Source organism: Cyrtonyx montezumae, unplaced genomic scaffold (assembly GCF_038088225.1).
Source record: "Cyrtonyx montezumae isolate F1298 unplaced genomic scaffold, pur_monq_1.0 scaffold_8, whole genome shotgun sequence".
Taxonomy (NCBI): Eukaryota; Metazoa; Chordata; class Aves; order Galliformes; family Odontophoridae; genus Cyrtonyx; species Cyrtonyx montezumae.
Window position 1 is genome coordinate 8,315,940 of NW_027072089.1, and position 21,308 is coordinate 8,337,247.

At 37.1% G+C, this 21,308-nt stretch overlaps 1 protein-coding gene across 3 annotated transcripts in view; it reads left to right on the plus strand.

Annotated features, from left to right (window-relative positions):
• ASAP1 (ArfGAP with SH3 domain, ankyrin repeat and PH domain 1) overlaps positions 1–21,308 on the plus strand; it is a 148,542-nt gene that overhangs the window by 79,761 nt on the left and 47,473 nt on the right. For all 3 annotated transcript variants that reach the window (XM_065753174.1, XM_065753175.1, XM_065753173.1), the window contains exons 4-8: positions 9,303–9,375; positions 16,094–16,239; positions 18,721–18,795; positions 19,153–19,202; positions 20,945–21,074. In XM_065753174.1, the coding sequence (XP_065609246.1) occupies positions 9,303–9,375; positions 16,094–16,239; positions 18,721–18,795; positions 19,153–19,202; positions 20,945–21,074 (474 nt within the window). The remainder of the gene's footprint in view (positions 1–9,302; positions 9,376–16,093; positions 16,240–18,720; positions 18,796–19,152; positions 19,203–20,944; positions 21,075–21,308) is intronic.

Below are 21,308 nucleotides of genomic sequence, written 5' to 3' on the forward strand. Positions count from 1 at the left end.
CATTTATTGGTGGTGTTATTGTATCATATCCTGCATCATCTGAGTCTGAGAATGTTTGTTTGAGAGTACACTATTGCATAAATATAAATGTTAATGTTCTGATCGTATTTGGGACTTTGTGAGAGTTATTTTAACATTATTCAAGTATAGAATGCTGCACTACTAATCTACTCTTGCTTTAGTACTTTTATTTCACATAGAAGTGGAGTAGACCAATAGAATGAGCTTTTTGTGTGCCTTTATGATAGAAGTTATATGTTAAATTTATTTAAACACTATTTCTGTTAGGATTAATTGATATAATTTTGGAGTGAGCTGGAACTAAGAAATCATATTTGATAAGCAAGTAACTACTAGATAAATGCCATAAGTTAATGACTTTTGATGTCAGTCTTTAATTTTGTCCTTCAGAAAGGTGGGGAGGTGAATCACATACATAAAATAACGTAAAAAATCAAGCTAAATATATTTTATTATATAATTATGTCTATTTTGAGTGAGCTTTAAACTATGCCATTGATTCATCCTATGCTTAAGTCTAATGTATGATGTGCTCTATTTACATATTGAACAAGAGTGAAAAACTATCTGTCAGTGATGGGTTTTGTCCACACAGAGGCAATGTTAGTACTACTGGTTTTCAGCATCTTTCCCAGATGATTTTTTCAATCCTGAATCACAAATTATATTCTCCATTTTAGAGAAAGGAGTACTGCCAGTCTGTTCTCTTTTAAAGTACTGTATATCCTCTTCAGCTGTAAGGCTGCTGTTTGAAAAATGTAGGAATGGAAAAAAAAGCCTATATTTTCTTTCTAACTACTGTTTTCTCATTCTTGCTTTACCTGGAAGTGTTATTTATAGTTTTGCCTTTAGAGCTTTAATTTATATTGTAGCCAATTGTGCTGGAAATGCCATTTAGTGATTTACTGAAGCCAATTCTGCTTTCACCTTGCTTGCTTCTTGTTAAAGGAAAGGTAGTCCAGGGTCTGTGTGTTCTTAATGCTCCTAAATAAGAAACATCCTTCTGAAGTACTGATTTACGAAAGCCCCTCCTGGAAGGAAAGGAGAGTAAACAGACTGAAAACCTAGCATCTGAATGAAGTGATAAAATTAGGGATATTTCTTAGTTTCTTTCTATTTTTTCTTTCAAGTAATAAAAAATAATTCTAGCTGCAGCTAGAATGATTCTTGTTATGGAATAAACTTCCACTGCCCTTTAGTAGAGCAAGAATTTTGGTTTCCAGTCACTTCTATGACTAATTCTCTTATGACTGAGGTTTACTATCTGTGAGTTATCTAGAAAGTTTGTTTTATGTAACAAAAATGCATTGAAATAGTATTGGGTAGAACAGAGTTTTTGCATAATTAGTTGCTCTTCAGTGCGGATGAATTGCCTGGAGGCCTAGTGCAAAAATCTGTGCTATTTCAGGGAGATAGGGATAGCTCTGTGTGATGTGGTATTTTTCTACCTCCAGTGAGCTCAACCCTGGTACTTGGGTGCTGCATATGTGAGGAGGATGTTAGCTTTGAAAAATCCTTCTTTGGAACCTGCACAATTTGAATGCTCTAGAAGCCACAGCTTATCAAATTCCTCTTATCACAAGCTGCTTCATAATACCTCCCAAAATGATTACACTGATTGAAAAGCATCATAAGACTGTGACTTACTTGGAGAGGGGGAGGATGTTCAGTACTGCCTGACAAAAATATTAGTTGTTCAGCTTCTAGCACGACTGTATGCTGATGTTAGTGATGCTGCTAATACTCATTTAAATTTGTGATAAGACTAATTGTATTTTCTACACAGAATATAATGCAACTATTATGTCTGATGTTTGATATTCTTATGAAAATATATAAAATATTTGTGTTCTCTGATACGTTCTCAAAAGCGGTGTGGGGTAGGGTTAGGGTTAGGTTTTATTATTTTTACTATTTTTACTGAACCACAATGCTGTTAAAAATTGCTGTGAAATAAGGAATGATTAGGTTGAAGGGAACTCGTACTGCTTCCTATCATACTGGAAGTGTTACTGCTAAATTCCTTCTAGTTCTGTTGTGGATTTAAAACGATGCCTCTGAAAGCAAAAACTCTAAAATAACTGCATTTCAAAAACCCTTCCTCTGGAAGGAGAAATGGTAGCTTCTGTGTTGTCCCAGTAACTTTTTCAGGTCATATGTAAAGTTTAGGCAACTCTACCCTGTGAGGATTTTACACTACTTCGCACTGTAGGATTTCAGCACTGCTATTATACCTTTTTATTTCCTCCTTGATTGTAGCTTAATGTGTTTGTATGGAAGACATAAATTCCTTTATAAAATGCCTTTCTAAGCTTCAGTTTGCCAGTGACCGTAATGTGTGCCAGTGTCTCCAAATATGATTCTAGAGAATATAATTAGGTGGTAGATCTTCCTTTTAGCTTGGATATTCTTTCTCATTTCACTGTTTCTTGCCTTAGGATGAGATCTGCTTTTTCAATACTAAGTTGTATGTAGAATTATTCTGTCAATTAAAGCTTGTACATATGTATTTCACACATTTTGTGCCCTACATTTTTCTTAAAGGTCTGTTGATTTTTCTGTACCTAAGTGATGGGAGAAGACAACCCAACAACATTGTTTTTTTCCATCCCAAAGAAAAGGGGAAAATACTGGATGATGCAACTCGATTTATGAGAGGGAAGGAAGGATGCAAAGTAGCAGTGCCATTTTGAAATTGCTTGGCCTGCAGTGAATGTGTCCTTCATACTTCTGCTGGTTTTTGCTGCTAGATATCAGCAATAATACTGCTGATTCAGACTTACAGAGCTCAGAGGTGTAAGTGTACTGAATAATTTCAACAACACTGTGATGCTGATGATGGCTGAAAGACTGAGTATTTTATTCATTCTTGAATGTCATTTTTTTGAGCTGCTAAAAAAAAAAATATATATAGGAACTCTGTACCACATTTGAAGAATTTTCCTGCCTGAGAAGGTGGCATTAGCCATAACTCATGAGTCCTGATTGAGTTCCCCTTGCCTCCTTTGCAAGTAATACCTGTGAGTTACTGGGATAGCAAATACAAAGCATGCTGCAGAATATTTTGTGGCTTGAAAAGAAGAAAAGCGCTAACAGAGGGAAAATATTTTGTGGTATGTAACTGTGGCGTGGCAACTGAAGCACTCTCCTGGGAAATGTGCAGTCAAGAGTGGTGGGAGGGGAGCAACTGGGGACTTTTTTTTGTGCATTTTTTTTCCAATTCAAGTTGCTAAGAGTCAGATTTCTTTAACAAATTTGTCGGCTATCATGTCAGTTCTTTGATAGTGTTTTTGTTTATGCTGTTTGCATGTGGCCTTCTGTTCAGCTTGCTTACTTTTGTAAGACCTTACCTCAGCTACTGGATATTATTTTTGGTATTTTTAGAAAAAAAAGAAAGACTATTCTATTTGGAACTGTTCTTAATAGTATTTAGTTAGGCCTTTTAATATGAAGTGACACTATTCAGTGTATTGGGTTTGCGTGTGCAGCCTGGGAGAATCCTGTATAAAGGTGTCTGCAGGAGTTGGGGCCCAAAAGCTGTTGAGCTATAACCAGACTTCACTCTGTGTATCATGGTAATGTTTTCTTCTGGTGTTGGAGTATGAAATGAATGAGACTGTACTTCAGTGATATGAAAACTGCCAAATTTTCTTCATTATTCTTTCTGCCTTAGCTTTATAATTGGTTGCAGTAAAGCTGATGAGTGTGATGACTTGAGTTTGGATTTTGTGAGTGACAGTAGAGCTGTTCAGACTGTTGTTGTTAGTCTGCATCCAAAAGCGTGTAGTTGCCTTTATAAAGATAAGAATGTTCGTTGCCAGGATTACTTTATACCCAGGATGAGATGTTTTACTGCTTGTAGGGAGATCTGTTTTGTCACTGAATGTTTTCAAGCGCTGTTATTAAGAGAGGTCATTTAAGCATCTCCTGTACAACAGAAGTTAGAAGGTGGATCTGATCTGTCACATCATTGTATCTGGAAACATATCTCTATTTTTCAGTTAACTCTAAATGTACTTTATGCACAAAATTAGCTAATTTCATCTTAGCTAGAAGTAATTATATGTAGACAACAATTAGCAGCTCCATGTGTGCTGCTGCAGCCAAGGCTTCTGGGTAGGAGCATGCTTGCCTAGAGGAATCCAAAGGGCAGTTGTCAAGACAAATTAAAATTTAGCTATACTGGACTTTTTTTAGAGGGATTTTATAAGCAGTCTCAGCTATACTGCCATTTGGAAAGAAAAACTTGACATGTAATTTAGTGGCTATTTTTGCAGCTCTTTTTAGAGAGTAGACAAATGAGTTGCTCATATGATGTGACCTTTACAGCACTAAAAGGCTGTAACTTTTCTCACATTCACCAGGATGGAGAGTGGTCATTGTGTGGCCTGATGCAATGCTGGCAGCTGTGCTGAGATGGGGGTCTGGCTGGTGGGATGTCTGTAAAGCTTTGCATTGCTTGAAAAAATATTTTCTGAAGAATATATATATTTCTGGTTTGTGATTAAATGCTTTTCTGAAGATTGGAAAATTTACAGAAATTGCACTGTCTCCTTATATATAAAATTATCTTGGTCTTATTTGGGGAGAAACTGGTTCACTAAACTGTTGGTGGTGGTTTTTGCACTGGTAAGTGTGAGGTAAAACAGTGTCACCAAACGTTTGGACCCTTTGAGTTTTTACATAATTCAGAATGAGTTTGAATGTGCCCTTCCATATCCAGCTTTTACACAGACTTAAACGTGCCCTTGATTGTTGTCACTTAGTCATGCTGGGAGCAGCAGTTGGAAACAGGCTTCAAGCTTACGGTTGGCAGGGACAGAGCACAGGCTGGGTGTGGGAAAGAGGGCAGGGGATGCTGAGTCTCTTCCTATGCACAAGGAGTTTGGGGGTCTGCCTCTTTCTGGATAGGAAGGTTACAGGAAACCAGCACTTGACTTTCATCTTCCCTTTTGGTTAGGTTTCTCATGGGAATATATTAGGGCTTGCTCTGTTGGTAAATGCTATGGCTGTAACTTTGATGTAGTTGGAACTGGAGCAGGCAGGAGCCATATGTCCAAGCATAGACAGCAGAACTGTCAGTCACGTTAGTGCCAGGACTGGAGTAATGTATTGGTTGCTGAGTGAAAGAGTGGTTGCTTTGTTGTTTTCCTTTAGCTCCTTGAAGCCAGTGCATCGTCCTGTGGATTTTCTTAGAAATAGTTTAATCTTGTATTTGATGAAATGTGCAAGTGACTACCATTATTCTCTCTTACATGTATAACCTCAAAGAATTTATATCTTGCATGGATTACTCTGTATGGAAATTATTTCTTGCAATATGTGGAGTGTTCTATTGTCACGAATACATAAATCATGCATTTTCAGATGGCCTCAGGCTTCCATTGTGTGTTTGTCTTGAGCAAATATTGTAGCTGTTTAAAATGTTTTGGGTTCAGTGTATTATTTTTGTGGGTGGGCTTTGGTCATAAAGAAAACTTTGGGTTAACTTCCTAAGAACAGTGAAATTCAAAACCTTATCTGGTGCACAGACGAACCATTTGTTCTAGTTGGAAAAAGCATTTCCTTTAGATGATGTCTAATTGAAGAGAAAATATGATTGTGGATGTGCGTGTGATGGTCAGTGTCTTGAGCTGCTCATCTTTTATTATTGTAAATATAAAAAAGTTCAATTTTTTTCTTTTCCAACTGTAAGGGTTTGCAAAGCACGAAAGACAAATGTGGGGCTTTAGTGGTTTTATGGGACTGTAGCATTCTCTGTGCAAATGCTACAGTGATTTTAGGGCAATGTTGATTTCTAGCAGAGCTGAATTTGTACATATGAGATGCACTTTTGTGATCAGTGTCTGTATTATTAGTTTAAACATCGGTCAAGAAAGGAAGATTTTTGTGTTGATCAAACCACGTTTTCATGTTTGTTAGGATTAAGTACATAAAATGTTTTTAATTGTCTTTATGTGAACTTACACAGATCTGTGTCTGCACACATGCACACAAGCATGTATATTTGTACGTGTGTACATGCTTAGATGGAGACTTAAAAGGTGCAAGGTTATAAATAAGCAATTAGCAGCCTATCTGAATGCATATTTGGCAGGTGTTGGTACATCAAAAGTAGAAATCCAGCACTTGACACACTGCATGGTAGTATAACTGCTGTTTTAAATCGAGTAGTCACTATAATAAAACTTGATCAGAAAATGAAATATCATTATTGAGGAAGGGATGAGGTTCTAGGGGGTTGAAGAGAGTCAAAAGCAGCACCTGTGTGGAGTGCAGGAGAATTAAACCTTGACAGGACACATCTCAGGGATTATGCATAACAATCTGCTTATGTGAGGAGCTCTCCTTGATTAATTCTAATTATAAAAATAAAAAAAAGTGTTTCCCTTCAAAGAGACTTTTTTTTTTAATAAGAATGTTTACATTACTTTGAATGAAGATGACTGTTGTTTCCTAGATGACCTGACTTGGAAAAACAGCCTAGGATGTAGCAAACCTGTGTTGCAGGTACCTTTAGAAGAATATTTGCCTTCTCAAAATGTGGAAAAGTACTCTGAAGATGAGTATCTGAATAGAGACTGTTTGCAGAGCGTTCTTGGATCTCATCAGACATCTTGCTTTCTAATAGTATTAATGTACGGCACTTTTATTGGAACATCATCTTTAGTATTTTCTATGATGAAAAATAAAAGCATTTAGTATTCTACAGACTTCAAAATAGAATGAAAAAGTATTGCTAAAGCGTGATTTCATGTAACTGGGGAAAGCAAAGGCTGCTTCTTCCTAGTTACCCATATTTCATGGGTAATAAAAATTGAGCATTGAGTGCAGTGTAGTGCTTTGGCAGCAGAATGCAGCTGTAAATTATTAGCATAAGTCGTTCAAGGGGAATGTAATATATTTAGAAACAGACTGCATTTATATTTTTTAAATGCAATCATATATTCATACACATAAATAGGAAAAATATTAACTAAGTTTTTTCATGCCTGGAATTGGATGTAGCACTGGATTTCATCTTAGGAAGGTGCTTTCTACTTTGCTCTGATAGGTAATTGTAAGTGCTTGTGGATTTGTTTTAGTCAGAGAGTTTTGGGTTGTGACAAACTAGTTCACTTAAAGGTCGTATTTGCAAATAGAAGACTAAAAACTTGAGCTGTAGTGTCATCCTGATTTAGGTCTCTGTCTCCTTCAGGCAGTGGATGTCATCTCTGTACATGGCTTTGCTCAGTGACTGCTCTCAAAGTAATGAATGTTCCCCTTCTTCTCTCTTCCATACTAGTGCTAGATTTAATTGAATATCAAAATCCAGTTTGCAAGATTTTGCTTGCCTACTTGTTCTTTCTTTTTTCTTTTTCTTTTTTTTTAATGGTCTTTATGTGTAGGAAGCAAGTGACACTTTTCTTCCTTTTTGTTTTCTACTGGGTGTCCAGTCTGCTTTGGTACATCATGGGAAGTTTTACTTCTGAATCTCATCTACCTGAGCAACTGTCCATTCACAAATGTTGGTTGCAAATTCTTATACTGCCTGACATTCAAACTGCTAATAAACAAGTGATCATACCATCTCTTCTGGTAGATGGAGAAAACTTCAGTGGAAATAGATGATAAAAACTGTCTGGCGTAGCACACAGACAGAAGCAAAAGCTTTTGACAGCTTTTGCAATGGGATCTAAGAAGAATTGCCTGCTGTGCAGTCACTTGAAAAGGAACACAGAGTTCCTAATATTTTATTAAGTACCAAATGTTTAACCCTTTCTGTGAAGGTGTGAGTTGAGTAGAAGCCAGTGCTGTATTGTGGGGCGAAAGAAAATGTGAAATATTTCTCATTCTGAAAGTTTGGATCTGTCGTTCTGCTGCAAATAAAAATGGGGTAAATGGCTTCAGAAAACATTTGTGTAAATTGTTCCTAAACTTTCTGATTTTAGCTACTGCAGAAGTATTTGTTGGTGAAGGATATGGTGGTTTTCAACTAGACCTTAAAGAGCAGAAATATTGTTTCTTTTTGTTTCAGACTTTTGTGTAGGTGTGGTTGTAATTCTTGGCTTGGTTAAAAGTGAACTGCTCTAAGACAGAGCTGAGAGATTTTGATTGGTCTCTGTGTGGGCTCCTACTGTAAATGCACATACACGGAAGCTCTCGGTGTTGTGAATTCACCTCTGAGCCTTGCTGAGGATCACTTGTGCACCAGTCTGCCTCTGTTCAGATATCAGACCCACAGCAGCCTCAAGCTTTATGCTGTTTCCTCCAGCAAATAACACTGGCTGCCCAAGCATCTCTGCAGTGCGAGATTTGTGGTCTGCTCCAGCAAACAAATGAGCTGTGCTGCTGTCCTGACAAAAATTCTGAGCACAAGTTATCCATTCTTTGGTGATTTGAATATGAATATACGGTAAATACTGCGATTTCACTAGAGATTGAGATTATTATCTAGCATTGCTTCCATGAAATTGGCTGTGACCTAAATGAAGAAAAATAAAATACAAAGAAATGTTTAAATTCCTTCCTATACGTTCTCTGTGTATAGCAGTGACTGTGTAAAACGTGTTCTGAATGCAGAATGTCCAAGCTCACATGTAAGTGAAATTAAATTAACAGGAGCAGAGTACCAGTACCTGTAAAGATCTTGGTTCTACAAGCCTAGGCTACTGCTTACTTTATGGTAGCTTTATGTTATGCAAAATCACATCTTAAGTGTTTTTATTTAGTACTCTTCAGCTTCTATTAAAAAAAATTAATTTGTGGAGAAGGAGTTAGTATCACAGCTTGTGTGAACTTGTGGTACTTGTGAAAGTAATTTCCATGAGTTATTTATAACTGAATAAAAGGATTTTTCGTGGATTTCTTCCACATTCTTTTTTTTTTTCCAGTTACATTTACGTGCTCTTTACATACTTATGAGAATATAACTTGTGTCTGTAGGTGGAAGAGGACTAATAGGAGTAACCCATAGAAATGAACCAGCAGGAAGATTCTCTTTATTACAGTTGGTCATTATTGTGTGAAATATAACTTAAACACTTTTTTCCTGTTACAAAACTGGTACTTTTTCTTAGCTCTGTCAGTGCTGCTCTGTTTTGCCTTCAGACTATTTTCAGATCAGTTCTTTAATTCAACTTGAAGGGGCTGAGGGAGCTGAGACCTTCCTGCAGGCTGAATGCATTGTAATGATAGTTTTTTCCAACTTGTGAAACTACACATTTTGTGTTCTTAAATGATGTAGGACATTCTTCTGACCGATGAAATAGATATTTAAAGTTTCTTTGTTGTTGTTTTAGGCATTGGATCAAGATAGAACTGCACTACAGAAAGTAAAGAAGTCTGTGAAAGCAATATATAATTCGGGGCAAGGTAAGGGCATTATTTCCAGTTTTATGTGATTCCATAACGTTTGGCTTTAAGTTTGAAAAACATCTTGTAGTTGGTCCTGTTGAAGTATATAGTGTAAGAGATGCTTATCTGTTTACCATTTTTGGGATTAAACATGTAAAAATGTTATTTCGGTGCTGATTTTACATCAGATTACTGTGTTCTTTGATTCTTTCATCATTATAGTCTTTCCTAAGGGCTTCTAGGAGAATTTTCCAGCTGGAGATTTCAAGTAGTTACATTGGACTAGAGCTCCAGGACAGCGTCCTAAGGTGATATCTGGACTAATTTTATGGAGTGCACTTCCAGGTGAAATCAGCAGCATAGATTTTGTTTTTACTAAGCATGCTAAGTTTTAAGCATTACTTAGCATGCTAAGTTTACTCTATCCTAGTAATACATATAATAAAAGTTTTCCTATCTCCATTGTTAGCTAAAACAGTGGAGGTTTATTTTACTCATTTGCAGATGCTGATATTGTATTGATGCTGTAGTAACAACTTTGATGGGAAAACAGGCAGCTGAAGGACAAACTGACAATTACTTTGAGTTCACTAACAAATGGTGATCAAATGTAAACCAAAATGCAGACTGACTTTTTATTATATGAGTATATGACTTTTCTCTCTGTCCTTTTAAATGTCTAAAAAGATTGCCAAAAGTATGGTAGCAGAACTGAGAGCTTCAGATGACCAATTACACAGTCGTAAACACTGGGTTTTAGAAAATTCCATTTCCCCAGCAGTAGTAATCAGTTTAGCAAGGATTTTCCTTGTGCAAAGCCACTTCTTAGTGGCCGTAGTTTAAAAACAAGAAGACTGTTTTTGTTGCTTTGGTAGAGTTCGTCGTCACATTACCTCCAGTTTATGAGTGAGTGGGGCTTATAGTGGATTGTAGATTCTTAACTAGCAATCCCTAACATTGTTGCTCTACACTTACCCATTGCCTCACTTAATGAGTTTTTTCCCCATTGAAGCAAGATATAAAGTGAGAATAGTGTGTTTAAATACCTATTTGTTTTTATACTTTTGTAAGCACTGAGATGTTATAGCAGCTCTTTGTTTGATAGTGCCTACTTACTGTATTTCAAGGCTGCTTAAAGATCATAGAACACAAGTTTTTTTCATGTTTTGAAATATATAATTACACTTTGGATTTCATCTATCACGTGATTTCAGTTTTGTTTGTAATACCATTGTATTTTACACGATTATAAATGGCTTACTCTGTGTTAAGGACTTGGTCATGTTGTGCAAAAGTCATAGGAAGTTGGTCAATAGCTGTAATTGGCTGCTGTGGTACTTTAACGGGACCACAGATAATTAGTCAGCTGTTTTTTCTCTTCTTTTTTAACAAGTATGGTTTCATAAGTGCAAGATAGTATGAATTCTCTCGATCAAAAGAGACACCATCCTTAGTCCTCTAGCTCCCTCTTCAGAACGATTTTGTAGTAGGCCACAGTGCTCTTTGAAAAGGTGTACGGGCAGCAATTCATGCAGTCATTGATAAGCTAGGATTAGTAGGAGCAACACCAGAAGTGTGTGCTATAAGTATGAGACCTTGTGAATATAAAAATGGTGATCAGTTAGAGCTCAGACTTATTTTTCTTGTTTGCATTAAGAGAATTACTAAGATGGCTGTTTTGTTATGCTTCTGTGCTGAAAGGTGATTTTGCTGATGTTTAGCTTCGTGTAAGGCATGCTGCTAACTCTAAGTTAGCTGACTGCTTTTGTATTCCACAAGGGAAGCCTCTAAATATTTGGAAAAAAAAAAAAAAAAAGAAATTTAAACTCTGTTTCAGAAACTTTGTTTACGAGTAGAAACGTGGTTTCACCTTCTGGAGTAGCAATACTTTCATTGCTCCCCTGCTTCCTCATCTCCTTTGAGAACTCAAGCCAGGTAGTGATGAATGCTTATTCAGTGATAATAGAAATTTTTCTCTCTTGAGATCAGTAAAATGATTTAGATTCTACCAAAAGTCAGGGAGAGAATTTTAGGGACTGTATTGGGTCTTTTTTGTTGTTGTTTTCTCTGAAGTAACATTTAGTGCAACTCACATAGTACAATCTATGTTTAACACACAGTTCTTTAGAAAAACTTACACTCCAGCACTCAGGTGTTTCTCTTCTGTGCTGAATTATGAACCTCAGAAGGGATTCTCTTATGTAAGAACAGTTAAGTTCTCTTAGAAGTCTCTCATATACTTTTTGCCTTTTTTCTTATCCCTCGTGCATCTGTCAGATTTAGATTTGGTACAATTACAGTTCAGATGAACACATACCAACACAAATGTTGAGATGCCAAATAAAAGTTCCATCCTAATTTTTTCCTAAAAGAAACTACTGGTATGGAAAGTACTTTTTTATGAAATTCAAAGACCCAAATGGATATATTTTTGTTACCACTTCTTATATAGCTTACTCTTTTTTTCTGTCATGATACATTGAATCTGTAGGTAGGAACTTATCTTACATGACAGGTGCTTGAATGTCATGGGGAATCTGTTTTGACTCTTCACAATCAAAATGTAGAGCTCTAGGATGAGCCTCATCACGTTTACCGAGCTTTCATGTTAGAATGAGCTGAGCTGTAACTTTTTCTAATGGGTGTGAAGGAAAGGGTATACACCAAACTCCAGTATGGGTATTTTTGTTGTAGCTATCTGCTTTTGTTTCTGCTGCCCCGATTAAGCTGCAGTGCTGTATGTTAAAAGAACAGCAGAGTTTAACTGTGAAGCTTATTTCCTAGCTCATTAGATGCTGTTAGGCAATGTCAGCTTTATCATAAAGTGCTTCATTGGTAAACTCTTCTAAGAAAAGCAACTGTATTGCTTCCTTTCTCCCTGCCTCATCTATGTGAGCAGTTGTTCCTGTATGTGAGGCTTATCCCTGTTATCCTGTTTGCTTAGCTCCTGTTGTGGTTTTGGTGGTGGACGTGCCTTTTCAGATTCAGCACACTGTTTGATATCCAATGTTTTGTTCCCCACCTGTTGATTCCTTGGGAGAAAAACGATTTTTGAAGTAAATGTGAAACTTGTTTATCATTTTGTATTTATCTGCATTATCCACCAATTCTCTTCTGCACTGTAATTTCTACGAATCTGCCTGAGGAGGAATGTCAGCACTGCTGCTCTGGCAGTGAGTACCTGAATTCTCAGTCTCTCTGGAGCTCTTGTTAAAACTGTCTTATTTTCCCTGTTACACTGAGGCTGTAATAAACAAGACTTGACAATTTGCAGTTTACTTTTCTGTTACTTGTTGCTCATCTTTTTTTCAGCTTTGGTGAATTTGGCTGTTAGCATCTGTGCATCTTCTGAAGCAGCACTGAGAGAAATTCCTTACGTGAGAACTTCTTGAGACATGTTAGCAATGAACACAGATGCAAAGGTCATTTACTTCTCTGGTTTAGCTTGTCTTTTCCCATAATGTCAGATCTAGGGGACCTGTGACTCACTGAGATGCACGTTGTTCTCAATGACTTTGAAACAGACTCTTATTGCTTTCGTCTCCAAAAATCTCATTCCAGAAGCAAAGAAAAGAGTACGATGGTCTAAGATTTTCTTTTCTATTTGCTTCTTTTCAGCTTAAAAAAATAATAGTATGAGAGAGCATGCTTTATTTCAAGTATCTTCTTTTGCCATTCTCTTTAACCTTGCCAGCTTTCTTCTTCTTTGGTGTCTTTTTCATGTGTATATTTTTCCATTCATAAATGTGGCTTGGCTCTGACCTTTATTTTTCTTTTTTTTCCCCTTGGCTGCTCAGAGAACAAATCACTTCTTTAAGTATAACTTCAGAACAGTGTCAAGTTAACCAGAACTGAACTGTGATTCTTCTTTTCCAGACTTGATCAGATATGCCAACGTAGTTGTCAGTAAGTCAGTGTCAGCAAGGAGTTATTTGTGTATTTTCCTTCTGCAAACTGTTTAACTCTCTGTTCTTCGGTATTTGCAGTTTTATAGGTCAGAACAAAACTGCTCAAGATGAAGGAAAGTTAAGGCTTTAATTGTCAGGTCCCATTGGGGAGGGGACAATCAGGGAGCCCCGTCCTGCTGTGATGGGTGCAGAGCACAACCTAAAACATTTGTCTTCCCTGGGAGCTGCTGGAGGAGGAGGATGTCTGGGGAAGCTGATATCTTCACCACAATGTTGAGCTTTCTTTGCAATGATAAGAAGACAAGAGCTAGTTTTAGAAGGAAAGCAAAGATAATCTGCTGGCAGAGTTAGTGTCTCTCTGGGATCATTGAAGTCCTTCCTGCAGTACTTGTATATAAGGAAGTAAGCATCAAGTTGTGCACATTACAGCTTTCTTTATCCAGGAAGTTCTATTAGGGCTCTGGGAACTACTGTATTTGTGAGAGGGAGCTCATGTCATACTTGTTGCTGAAAGCAGGCTGAATCTTCCTACGTTCTGTTTTAGATAGGTCTCCATGAAGATTTAATTTTCCATCTGTATCTTTAAAATCACATACAGAGCTATAGAATCTCTGCATAAATTTAAAATATTTCTGCTCCTTTTACAAGAATATGTTGATACTTGTGTAAAAATTGGAAATATTTTGTTACTCAGTACTTGAATGTTTTTATACTTGTTTGCTGATTATGACACAGAAAGAATACATCTGTCATAAGTTTCATGCCTAGGTTTAGAGATGTGTGATATGGGATTACAGAGAACTTAATCATAGAGTTGGAAGGGACCTTTTAAAGATCACCTGGTCCAGCATCCCTGCAATGAACAGGGATGTGCACAGCTAGATCAGGTTGCTTGGGGCAACTTCCTATGGATTGATCCAGGACAATGATCTGCTTCCTTTTTCTGATTGTAGAAAGAGAACAGTTATTTGCAGATAAAGAAAATAGTCTTGAGCTTGTTCTTCATTATTCTCTTCCAAGAATTGTTCTTGTATGTCTGTGCTCTATGAAACAATGCAGTGCTTAAAATCAGTCTGCTAGGAAATATGCTGGAGTGCTGCAGTGTGACCAGTACAGGGACTTCATGATCTAACAGGTTTCTTTGTTCCATTGTCCTTCCCCTTCCCTGAGAACAGCAGGGTACATTTCAGCTTTATTAGCTCAAGACTGTGTAAGCCAAAGCTCCTTCTTACCTCAAGTCTTCTGTATATATTTATGCAGCAGCTTTTGCATCAAAACAAAATGTGTACTTTGTTATTGTATAGCAGCTTCCTTAGCTTTAATGCTAAGCAATTTGATCACAAAAATATACTTTTGAAACAGTTTTATTCTTATAAGGAGCATACCGTTCAAGGTACAATTTCATATTGATAACTTGGTTAAATATTTGGCCTTTTGTAAACTTGAGTGCTGGTGACTGGTGCTAGGATGTTACTCTGTCTCCTGTGGGTTTGGAGCCTTTTTTTTTTTGTTGTTGTTGTTAAATTGGCATTTCTGTTGTTTGGTGGAGGTGGTGGTGGTGTTTTATCTTCCAGTAGGAGATTCATGTTTCCGTTGTCACTAGTCCGTTAGCGGATTATTTTGGGTATCTGTAATGCTGCTGAAATGTTTAACTCTTAACCAGCTCTTAGCTAATGCTAACATAGATCTGTGTATTGTGGAACATTATCCACAAGCCTTTTTCGACGCTTAGGCACTTAATTTTTTCTTATTTTCAGTTTAAATTAAAAGTGCTCTCTGGCAATACAGCAACTTGAAGAAAATAGTTTTGCAGGTTTTCTGGGGAAAAACACAATACTTATTTTATATAGAAGTCAGTTGCCTATGTTTTTATGTAGTTTACGTATAGTTTATATAAATACATGTATTTTCATTGCAAAGAACGTGAAGTTGTTGGAATTGCTCTGTGCTTTTGTTTGTGGCTTACATAACTTCAGCAAGATTCCCAGCCTACCTTCTGTTAAATGTTTATGTAACTCATACCAAAATATTCCATAGAGAGATGGACACGATAAAATAGCCTCCAGTAGCTGAAGTGGTAGATTGTCATTTTGAAGACTCTGAAATGCAAGCAAGAAAATACATACATATATGTATGCAAAGTGATGCCAAAAAAGCATAGTAGAAGAAGCAGGAAAAAACATTTTCAGCGCAGTGATAATTCAGAATTTCCTTCATCCTTGAGTTAAGACTTTTGCTTGTTTACGTTGGCTTCGATTTCATCGTCTTGGTTCTGACCCCACACTGTCCAACTGGCTGTGTATTAAAACAAGGGTTTGGCTGTGAACCAGCAGACCCCATTCTGTGGGGGTAACTCAGTTTTACAAACAGGTGAAAAGGGAATATTTTTATGTCAGGCTGTTGAAAACTTGCAGCCTGATTCGCATCACTTTTGGTTAGTTATATATCTGATGCCTTTGACTTCTTGTTCTGTGAAAGCACCTCTACTGCAAGCAGTAATGCTTACATCAAAGCAGGTACAACTATGAATTCCTGTGTTAGTTAAACAACACAATGTTGTTTGATCTTTTATTGATCTTACTACTTTATTAATGCATGTAGAGCTTTTTAATACAATTACTCCCCAGCAATTCAAGTGGATGATTTGTCTTTTTGTGAAATAAGTATTTTTTAATATTAATTTAGTTCATTTTTTAGTGAATGCATTACATTGTGGCTTTTCTTTGAAGAGTGCTGTTTTGTCGTTATATCACAGTGTATTGCAGTAGCTTAAAGTAACAGACTGCAAGAAAGAAACTTCCTGACTCTTAATTTTTTTTACTTTGCAGACCATGTTCAAAATGAAGAAAACTATGCACAAGTGCTAGACAAATTTGGAAGTAATTTTTTAAGCCGGGATAATCCAGATCTTGGCACAGCTTTCGTTAAATTTTCCACGCTTACGAAAGAGTTATCGACGCTGCTGAAGAACCTGGTGAGGAGTTTCAATTTTTCTTAGCTTTCCAAAGTAAAACACAAAACCTACTTGCCGCATTCATTCTGCTTAATGTTTTTTCACAAACTAACACAGCAGAGATTGTCTGTAGAAAGGGAGCTCTTCCAAACTTGCTGTTTCCTTTTTAAGTGTCAGCTGAGAGGAAGGTGATGAAAATGTTGAGACGACAACTTGAGGTCTAATTCTGAAGTGATTGTGGGTGTTCTACAGGACTTAATGCTAACTCGTTCCTTGACTTGAAATCTTTCCAGTTAAAAATCCAATGCTGTTAGTTATGATTGTTTTGTCTTACTTCAGAAGGAGAAGCTTTCACCTTCTGGAGAGAACTTAATGATTTGTGGATAATGCTTAAATGGTGTTTGTCCGTTTTCCCTGTGATTTACAAAACATTTGTTGCTTAACTAGTAAGCTTATGAGGAAGTTTTAAAGCTTTTCCTTTTATTTTATTTTTTATAAAAGGGAAGGGTTTTTTTCCTCATCTAAAGTTAGTCTCAAACCTTTAGTAGTTTAGTGGGTAGGGATGGTCATAGGAGGATGGTTGGACTAAATGATCTCGTAGGTCCTTTCCAACCTTATGTATCTATGAATCTATGAATCCATGAAGCTTTCTCTTGAGATGAGAGCAGCAAGCAGATCTTTGAGCACTGAAACTAACAAAGCCACATTTCTTTTAAATACATAAGGTTTAAATGCTGTTACGTTCAGAAAGGGGAAGCATCAGTGTCATACTTTTCTTAGCTTTGTTTCTCTCCAAGCTTACTGGTGTGTAAGGTGTGGGCAATCTTACAGACTTTCTTTTAGCTGTGAAACTTCTGGCATCTTTCTTGCCATCACTGAAAGTGTTCAGTGTCAGGTTGCATGGGATTTACAGCAACATAAACTAGTGGATGTTGTCCCTGCCTAGGGTAGTTGTAACTAGATGACATTCAGAGGTCTCTTCCAACCAAAATAGTTCTATGATTTTTATGAATGACTTTTTGGTCTGTTAGGATCAGCTGTCCTGGCTGTATGTCCTGCAGACTTCTCCAGAACCTCCAGCCTTGGCTTGGCATAAGCAGTGCTCAGGAATGCTAAACTACTGGTGTGTAATCAACAGTGTGTTTTATCACAAATCTGAAATGTAGCACCTTAAGAGCTACAGTGAATAAAACTATCCCACTGCACAGAGGGGTGCAAATAAACTGATATCATTGTGGCAAACAGGTATATAGCTCATCGTGAGTGATTTGGTGTTGTTTATTTCTTCAGAATTCTGTATCTTCACGAATGAACTCCATGTTTTTTTCTATTCTTCTGTTATTTCCTGGATGAGAAATCTTCAACTGCTGTGAAGTGGAATTACATGGAAGCTAGTCCCTTCCTCAGCCCACGCAGTTCTTGATGGCTGCTTCTGCTTCAGATATGAGACCCCCAGCACAAATACTCGTGCTTATTTCTGCTTTGAATCTTGTATTCATCACTTGTTATGTCTGTGGGTGATCAGTTCACACTTTTCATTAGGATGAGCTTTGCTAAGCCCTCTTGCATATATCATCTCTTCTCTTGTTTAAGTGTTATGAGTTTTAAAGAACAGTATGTGTGCAAGAGACCTGCTTTCATCTCTGAAGACTTTGTCATTCTGGGTGATTTTGGTCTCAGTTACTCTTATTTTAGCACACCCTTAAGATCAGTATTTTAATATGCATATTAAAACATAGTTTGAGCCAAGAACTCATTGTTTCTTGGAAGCTCTCAGCGGGACCACAGCATTCCTTTAAGGACCTCCAGAGAAATTTTTAGTTCCTTTCAATTGGCAAGCAAGAATTACAGGATGATTATGGGATTTTTTTTTTTTAATGTAGTAGCATGTTTTAAGTAGTGCTGATTGAGAAGAAAAAGTTTTTCTAACTTAAGCCAGATGCATTCAAGGGTCCATCCTACTATTTCAGGTTGTCCATAAAGCGTTATCTACCTAAGTTCTTGTTTGTGGAACTTAAAATAGGCTATTCCATAGATTTCTTCACTTACCAGTGTCACAGGAGATTAAAGCCCTGCGCATGCACTGAGTAACCTCAGGAGGTGTCCCTCCTCAATGGGAGATTCTGGTGTGCTGCTTAGAATTGGTTCTTTTGAACCAGGTATGTTACCTAGTATCTCAGTGCCTGGTTTGAAGCAATAAGAAGATGCTTAACTTTCTCCAGTGAAACTTTGATTCCAGTTATTAGACCCAAGGACAAAGTCTTTTGCACCGTGTTGCATGCACTGAGCCTTGGACATGATGGCCGTGATGAGTGAAATTTAAACTTGTAAGAGTTTAAATGGATGCCAGACTTGCACACCAGGTGAGAAAAACAGATTTCCATAGTAGTTAGGAGCAGTACAGAGCTCATTGCAACTTTGTTCATAGGCGAGTTCACCTGTGTGAAAGTATGCTAATTCTTCCCAGACTTGAATTTACGATTAATTTGATGTTTTTTTCAGCTCCAGGGCTTAAGCCACAATGTTATTTTCACCTTGGATTCTCTCTTGAAAGGAGACTTGAAAGGTGTTAAGGGGGTAAGTGTTGAAAACAAACCTAGTATTTATGGAAATGCTTTTCAACTTTCTTATGACTTCTCCATTTACCATGAGACTATTTCTTACGTTGGCATCCATTAGTGTCTGTCTATATAAATGGCCTAAAGAAAAATCTCAAAATTCAGATTCATAATTTCAAATACTGCTTTAGAATTTCATTCTAAGGTCTTAAGATGCATGGAAAGTAATATTTCACAAGATTCAAAAATAATTTTTTTCCTAATGTATACTCAAAAAGTTTCACTTAAAAAGAAATTTTGTTGCTATTTATGATGTTATCTTTAAAGCTTAAAAAAATGATTCAAGGTTTGTTTGTTTGTTTTTGTTTTGTTTAAGGACCTCAAAAAGCCATTTGACAAAGCCTGGAAGGATTATGAAACCAAATTGTAAGTGCTTCTCTCACTCAATTTCTCTGTTGCTCCCCTTTTCCTCCTGGCTCCAAACTATGTACTTTATCTCTGGATGTAAAAATAAATATGTGAAAGGCAGCTTTTTTTTTTTTTTTTTTAAGTTGCATCATGATCTCTCATCTTTACTACTAGAAAGTAAAATATTTTTTCCTGTGTGAAATACTGAGTATCTCAGTTCTTATTTAGTGTAAGGAAGGAATTTAATGCTTGATGAATTTTGTCAAATGAACTGTGGGGTTTTCATAAGGCATTTACACAGTGTTATAACCATATGCAGAAGATGTATTGAATAATTAAAAAGAAATCTCTATTTTAAAAGTATTTTCTTACTCTTATTACCTATCTGTGGGTAAACAAAGCTTTGTAAAAATGAGAAGTTGGCAACAGGTGGCACCTTAGTTTCAGAAATGTCACTGGAGTGGTTCAGATTGCTCTCAAGTCAGTGGCAGTTACTTTAATAAGGAACTGATTATTTTCTTAAGTATTTTCTAAAAAGATTACAAAGGGGAATAGGAGGAAAAAAAAACCAAACCAAACAAAAAGGAGTAGAGAATTAAGACTTGCTGGATCATTATCAGCATAAAATTAATACCTGCACATAGTAGATTTCTACTTCGAATGTCGTTAACCCTACTGAGCTGAAAATACAGCCTTCTCCAAGCTAAACAAGCCCAATTCCTTTAACTGTCCTTCATAGGAGAAGGGCTCCAGCCCTCTGGTGATCTTCATGGCCCTTCTCTGGACCTGCTCCAGCAGTTCTGCATCTTTCTCATGCTGATGTCCCCAGGTCGGGACACAGTACTCCAGATGGGGCCTCACAAGGGCAGAGTAGAGGGGGACAGTCCTTTTCCTCCCTCTGCTGCCCAACCTCCTGTTGATGCAGCCCATGGTACTGTTGCCCTTCCATGCTGTGGGTGTGTACTGCTGGCTTATGTCCAGCTTTTCCTCTGCCGGGACCCTCGTGTCCTTCTCTTCAGGACTGCTGTCAAGGACTTCACCCAGTCTGTAATTACGTTGACTCAGGTGCAACTCCTTGCACTTGCCCTTGTTGAACTTCATTAGGATTTGTATCTTGGAAAGGCTGCTAGGGAGGAAGAGTATGCTGTTTAGGTCTTTACTGTTCTGAGAAGTACAGATCAATAATAGAGAAACTGCTCTGAAATCTAAGTAAGGAAAGTGACACTGTAATGCTATGACTAAGGGGTCACAGGATGACCTCTTACTTCCTTATTTAAATTCTGTTTCATACTTTCAGCACTGACTTGCTTAAGATGTAATGATTGGAAGTCATGCCATTTGGTATATGTGGTAAATTTCATATGCTGGCTCCTTACTTTTCCTGTGATTCATGTTTCCTAAAGCAGGAATTGTTTGGTTATTTTACTATTTTTTAGTGGAGTCATTAGGTTTACGCTGCAGTATAAAGAAATGGCAGCTATGGATAAGGTGATGTTGGAAAAAATACAGAGGGATTCCCCCTACCCCATCTACACAGCATACAAACTCTAGGGGAAAGAGTTCAAGAATTAAAGGAAGGAGAGGAAACTTCATAACTGTTGGTACCAGACACTTTTTTTTAGAAGGGGGAGGATTAAAAAAAAAAATGGGGATTTGATATCATAGGGGAACTCATCTGAATAATCTTTTTTTCTCTTAAAAAAAACCCTAGATCATGTGATAGAATAGGATCTCTAAAATAATATTCTAACTCATTTCAGTACAAAAATTGAAAAGGAAAAAAGAGAACATGCAAAACAACACGGGATGATACGGACTGAAATTACAGGAGCTGAGATTGCAGAAGAAATGGAGAAGGAAAGGCGACTCTTTCAGCTGCAGATGTGTGAAGTAGGGCAGAAGTTTCCTCTTAATTTTGACACTATAACATAAAGTGCTTTGTGGGTCTTAATTAGTGATTAAAATCCACCTTATTGTTTGGGGAAGGGAGACAGGAAATTATTTCAGTGTAACCTAGTACAGCAACATGGGTAATTCTTTTAGCAACTCTGTTAGACTGGGCTTCCTTTTTTTTTCTTATTCTTTTCCTTTACTATAGTAAGGTTTGTGGGCTGAAAATCCACC